At 37.0% G+C, this 6,000-nt stretch overlaps 1 protein-coding gene across 1 annotated transcript in view; it reads right to left on the bottom strand.

Moving 5' to 3' along the window:
- Positions 1–6,000, bottom strand: part of spock1 (SPARC (osteonectin), cwcv and kazal like domains proteoglycan 1) — a 117,090-nt gene that overhangs the window by 23,325 nt on the left and 87,765 nt on the right. The window contains exon 6 of the mRNA XM_008420231.2: positions 4,136–4,250. Within this exon, the coding sequence (XP_008418453.1) occupies positions 4,136–4,250 (115 nt within the window). The remainder of the gene's footprint in view (positions 1–4,135; positions 4,251–6,000) is intronic.

Genomic DNA, 6,000 nt, shown 5'->3' with positions numbered 1-6,000 from the left:
GTGTGTGTGTGTGTGTGTGTGTGTGAAAATAATTTAACAGCCATAACGTTACAGCCATTGAAAGTTTTCAAACAGAATCACTTCTCTACAGAGGAGAAAGTGTCTCTGGGTGTCAGGGTCAGATGAAGCAGATCCTGATTGGTCCAAGGAGGCCTCTTCAACAACCACTATAATTATGTTTGATTCAAATCTGGTCGCAATTTGCTATCTAAGTGCTCTACTGAACACCCTGGTGCCTGATCCATCGAGCGCGGCTGCAATGAGAGCCAAACAGACTTTTTCACAGAGATATAAAACGTGAATATCAACCACTGCAGCAGGTGAAGATGGCTCCGTAATAGGTCTATTGTTTTGAATAAACTGTGGAAATCTGGTATAAGTTAATGACATGCATCCATGTGTGATAGGTGTCTGTGAGGATATGCTGAAAAACTGAGATAAATAATGTACACTGCTCAGTCCAAGTATCTGTAATCCTAAACACAATGTGCTTCATGTAAATGTAATGTGCAAGAAATAGAATACATGGTTTTACTTTTTCTCTGATACGTCTATCTGTTTCATTTCAATTCTCACCACTTTGCATGTCCCTGCTGAAGAAAAGCATCCTCACAGCCTGATGCTGCCACCGCCATGTTTCAGAGGCATGTGCAACATTGGTTATTAATCACATGTAAGGCTTAGCATGTTGGCCAGAAAGTGAAATATTTGTCTCATCTCCATTAAGTGACTTGTAGAAAACTGCAAATTTGGCTTCTCATGGCTTCTTTGACGTATGTGGCGTGCAAGACTAACAGGTTCTTCCACCTGAGCTCTGGATCTCTGTAGTTCCTCAAGAGTTGACTCAGGCTTTTTTGGCTTCTTCCCTGATTGCTCAGAATCAATCAGTTTAGATGGATGGTCACATCCTGGTAGGTTTGCAATGATCCTTTACTCTATTTTCACATGATGGGTTGAACAGAGCTGTGAGCTGTTCAAAGCTTAGGATATGGATTTATAACCTTGTTCTACTTTAAGCTTCTCTACAATCTTATCCCTGCCCCATCTGGTGTGTTCCTTAGTCTCATGTTGTTTGTTCAATAATGTTTTCTATAGGGAGCATTTGAGCCCTTCACAGAACAGCTGTGAACTCTAAAGGCAACTACTTTGACCTTTTGTTTTTTAGCAAACATTTTAATAGAAGCACATCCCACTTTTAATTTTTTTATTTGTAAAAATAAAAAAAGGTGAAAACTCTGTGCAATTTTATATGTTGATGCGTCATGTTAAATGTACAGTCTGTATATGTTATGTAATGACGTAAGAAAATACTGAAAGACTGGAATTATTATTGCAAGACACTGAAAAAAGCTTTATAGTCTTGCCATGATTTAATTCTTTGAACTTCCTGGTTGTTAAACCACACCTCGCTGATAATGTAAATAGCTGCTATGTTAATTTTCCGTCTCTGTTGCAAAAATACTGTAAGCAAATCTGCCTTTTATCTTTGTGTTGACAGCTCCTTAGAAAAGACAAAAATTAATCTGTGCACGGATTTGGGGAGAATTACAAAAGTAAGCAGTGTATGTATGAATGCCTTCAAGCAGTGAATAACATCTAAATAAACATTACACCCGCCACCAGGGTGCAAATCCTCTGCACAATATCTCTGCAAATATTTGCAGAAACCAAGTTCAGACTTGTCTTCTGAGAGGACAATAAATATGTGTTATGCTAATTACTACAACTAATTTATCTCATGGAAAAATATATATTTATATATCAAGCTTCAGTGAACAATACTATTGGGAAAACACCAATTCCAGATGAATAATCTAACATATTAACCGGCAAATAGGACTTGTAATGAACGTAGCAGAAAGGAAAGGATTAAGACCAAGATTCTTGGGAGCTAATGACTTGGGAAAATCAATTACATTCAATACAGAGAGGGAGAGAAAAAATAAATAAATAAATAAATAAAAATATGCTCCAATTTCTTTTTTGAGAAAATGCTTGTTGAACTGAGAAATTGAAAATCCTTAAAAAATTAACAATGGTTGAAAACGCAAACAAATTGGGTGGTGATGGAGCAAACAGATAGTGTGATAAAAATTAATTGGTACTGTAAGAAGAATATGTATGCACGCATCCGTCAGTGGAACGCATGTGACTCTCAAAAGATTTCAGCACAAAACGCTGCTATATTTCACACTTTTGTGAAAAGCCTGTGACCCAGATGTGTTTAGGATAATGAGCTTCGACTTTCTGCAATACTTCTGAGCAATTTGTTTAACTCCAWCTTTTTAGAATATGATACATCTTCTTTACTAAATTTGCCTTACTTCTACACAAACATTAAATATAATATGCTTGATAATAAAGTCTTGCAAAAATGCTAAAATTGATAGTTATATTCTGAACAAGTGTGGGAAAAAAATCTGAATAAGATGGAGATTTCATTACGTATGACCCTTTATATTTGGAAAATTTGGAAAGAAGAAGAGTGGAGACTTATATGCTGGGTAAATACATGTGGCAAATCATCATAACTTCAAGTAAACCAAATCTGCTGTAGAAATCACTAAACACGTGACGTCTAAAGTTGTGGCACTATACTTTGAGCAAACGTATGTCACACTTTTCAGATATTTTTAGAAGGATAATCTTGCACTCAATCAAAGATGGGAATGTAATTTCAAAACCTTTTTGGTGAAAACATCTTTGTGATATACTTACATGGAATTGAAGACAGTCCTAGTCTTAAACAGATTTCTTTTGTTTTTGAATACAGTTACCACAATAACTGTTGTGTGTATTTGTCCTAGACAGAGAAACTAAAGAAACAAAGTATATGCATGTTTGTCACCCTATAGATATACTTGCCAAGTCATTCTCTGTTTAACTATTTTTTCTTTCCAAGACCGGTCCACTAATGGAGCTGCAGGCACCATAAACCCTATGCCATAGAAAACGGATCCTAGGCCAGGTTTTTTGTTTTTTTGTGTGTTGCTTTCTGTCTGAGATAGAAAATCCCCAATCTGTCATAAAATATGGACACTCACACTATGCCTAGTCCAGCAGAACGAGTCTCATGCTGGTAATTTGGCATCACTCTTTTGAACCATCGTCACAAGCCTGCTCAGTGTGTGGGATTGCTGCATAGTCAGCTTGATGATCTGTCCACTGTTGCCATGTGCTTTCTAAGGAGAAGAGATTGCTGCAAAATCAGTGACTGTAGGGAACTGACTGAGCTTCTTTGCATAGATATCAACATTCAGACTGGACTGTGTGTCACTGAATCTATTCTTGCTAGAGAGTTTAATTTCATTGGCATGAATTTGATTATTTGATTTGACGTATAGTGATTTTCTGTGATTCTTAAACAGTTGCTCCTGGTATGAATTAGACCCTTGGAAAGTGGCAAAAAATTATGATATTTTTTTTTTCTTATTTTGTGAATTGAGCCTATGAATATGAGCTGAACTGAGATAAATACAGGAAACAAAAATTATAATAAGCGTTCAAAAACTAGAACCTGTGATAGTTCTAGTTGCTTTAGTGCTGCCACCACATATGGGACTGACATGATCAATAAAAGCTGTTTATTCTTTAAGTGAAAAAATTAAACATAAATAAATATATGAATGTTTGCATTTAATCCCAAAATAGAATACATATGATTTTGTTCCTAGTAGTGGTTGTATTGTACGAACTGATTTGAGAGCCAAACTCAAATGAATGTCAATTATTGCAGCCTCAAAATTTTATGCAATGTGTGTGAGGCAGCCATATTGGATTTTTAGGTTGGATTTGATAAGTAACCTTTAGCTTCCCTTGCCAAAATGTTTACCCAAATTGTCCACCTCGGGGCTATAATAATGTCCTTATAATGACATTTTTAAAATTAGAAAACAAAAACAAAATGTCAAGTGAAGGTAATTATTATTGGAAATTATATTCAGAAATGTCTATTCTAAAAACACTGGAAAGAAAAAAAAATTTAAAAGCTACACAAAGCTTTACTGTTCATCCAATGAACATCCAAACATCCAGTGTTTATAGATAAAACCTTTTTCATCATTTGCAGCTAAATGTTCTTAGTAGTTTTTTCTATACTGCTTTATATTCAAAATGTAGTCCGGCCGTCTCTTACCTGTGTGACGGTTGCTTGTTATTAGTGCAGATGGCGGTCTGGAAGTCATGGCTGACACATACTTTGTGAGGAGGACAGCGAACTCTCAAACACGGATCCTTGGTTGCATCAGGGCCTAACAAGGAACAGCGGGGACAAACTGAATCTCTGAGCTGCAAAAGTAAGTTTGCAGAAAAGCGCAGAGCAGGAGAATCAGCACATTGTGGTTCTGGAGTTAAAAGTTGATGCAGCGAAACATCAAGCTGTTCTCCTGATTTTACAGCTCGCAGACTCTAACCTTCGACTAACTGAAGCAGGCAGAAAAATAATGAGTCAGAGGCAAAGGCAAAGAAGAAAAATGGTGAAAGGTATGAGGTAAACGCTCTGCTTTCTGTGTTGTGAGCTGCTTAATGAGGGCTATTTTCTCAGAGCGTTAATCTCATTCTGCAAATCAATCTCTAGTGTGACATAAACGCCACAGCAGACAAGAACGACTGGTTGGTGTTGAAGATGACAAAAAGATTAAAACAACTCACTGACTCTGAGAATTGTGTCCAACAGCAAAAAAATCCCATACATTTATTTGACAAAAAAATTGATAAAATAAGGTAAAGGAGATGAAAAAAAAACAAGAGTAAAAGAAAATAAAAGCAAAAGAAAGTATCCCAACATTTGCAGGTGAAACGACCACTACTGATCACAGTGATTTTTATCAGAAATGTTTAACAGACATGTGTTACAGAAGTACAAAGGCCTGGATAAAATGTCAAGGCTGGTAAAATTAGATCAAAGACAAAGTGTGTTTTAAACTCCGTCCAGGGACGGCAATCTGAAATGGCTCAATTATATAAAACGCCCAAGTTAAATGAGACCGAGTGCAGAGTTTAAAGATCAAAGGCCTGTGTTATGTACGAGTCATTACCATCTGGCTCCCAACATCAAGGAATGATACCTGCCTTGACTCCATTAGGGACCTAATGGGTTGTGTTTGAGCTGCTGCTGGTGTCGGATGTGAACATCACCTGGTTTCCAACCTGATCAAACAACCTGCTTATGTTTATTAGAGTCAGACTGGCTAGAAATACAGACTTGAGAGGATTTTGTGCCAATATTTGATCCTATGCTGTAATTTCCTCTCTCACCTTAGAAATGACACCTGGGTTGTAGACATGCTACATCTGAAGCCGCTTCCCCCCCAACTGTGATGAAAAGGAACCCAGTGAAAATGGTGAAGGGGAGACTTTGTTGTGTACATTTATCATAACTGAGCAACACATTTCCTCTTTACAGCCTGCACAAATACGTAAAAGCACATCTGCAAGGCTGTTTGCTCTGTCATATTCCCTTGAAGCACAGAGAAGATAAGTCTGTGGTGCAGTGAGCTTCAATTGCTTGCTGATTTGGACCTGTCCTCACCTCCATCTGTCTAGCACTGGAGGAAACCCATCTCATTTCACTTAGCTGAAAAATGGCATTACTGCTGCGAGGAAATGAGAGCTGAAGACAACTAGGAGACAAAGTGAAAGCAAAAAGATCGAGGAAAAAAAGATGAGGCTCGTATCTGGTTAGAGGGGGATTGGAGGACAAGTCAGGATTACTACAAGGGCTCTATTCTCTAGCAAAACTAAAAAAAAAGAAGCACAATGGTGCCAGCACTAACGCAGACTCAGGTTTTGAGTTTCAGCTGAGTGTTTTTAGGAATGTTATGCAATTTCATATTTAATCCAGTTGTGTTTTTAATCCGGTATCACTACAATATAAACACTTTAAAAACATAATAAAATGATTTAACATGGTGTTGTGTCTGCAGATAAAACAATGTAACAAATAACCTATTTCAAAACATGATTTTTATTAACTGTAACATGCAGTAAATAATTTTCTCT

Source organism: Poecilia reticulata, linkage group LG10, assembly GCF_000633615.1.
Source record: "Poecilia reticulata strain Guanapo linkage group LG10, Guppy_female_1.0+MT, whole genome shotgun sequence".
NCBI lineage: Eukaryota > Metazoa > Chordata > Actinopteri > Cyprinodontiformes > Poeciliidae > Poecilia > Poecilia reticulata.
Note: the sequence above shows the minus strand (reverse complement) of the source record. Positions and strands in the feature narration are given on the sequence as shown.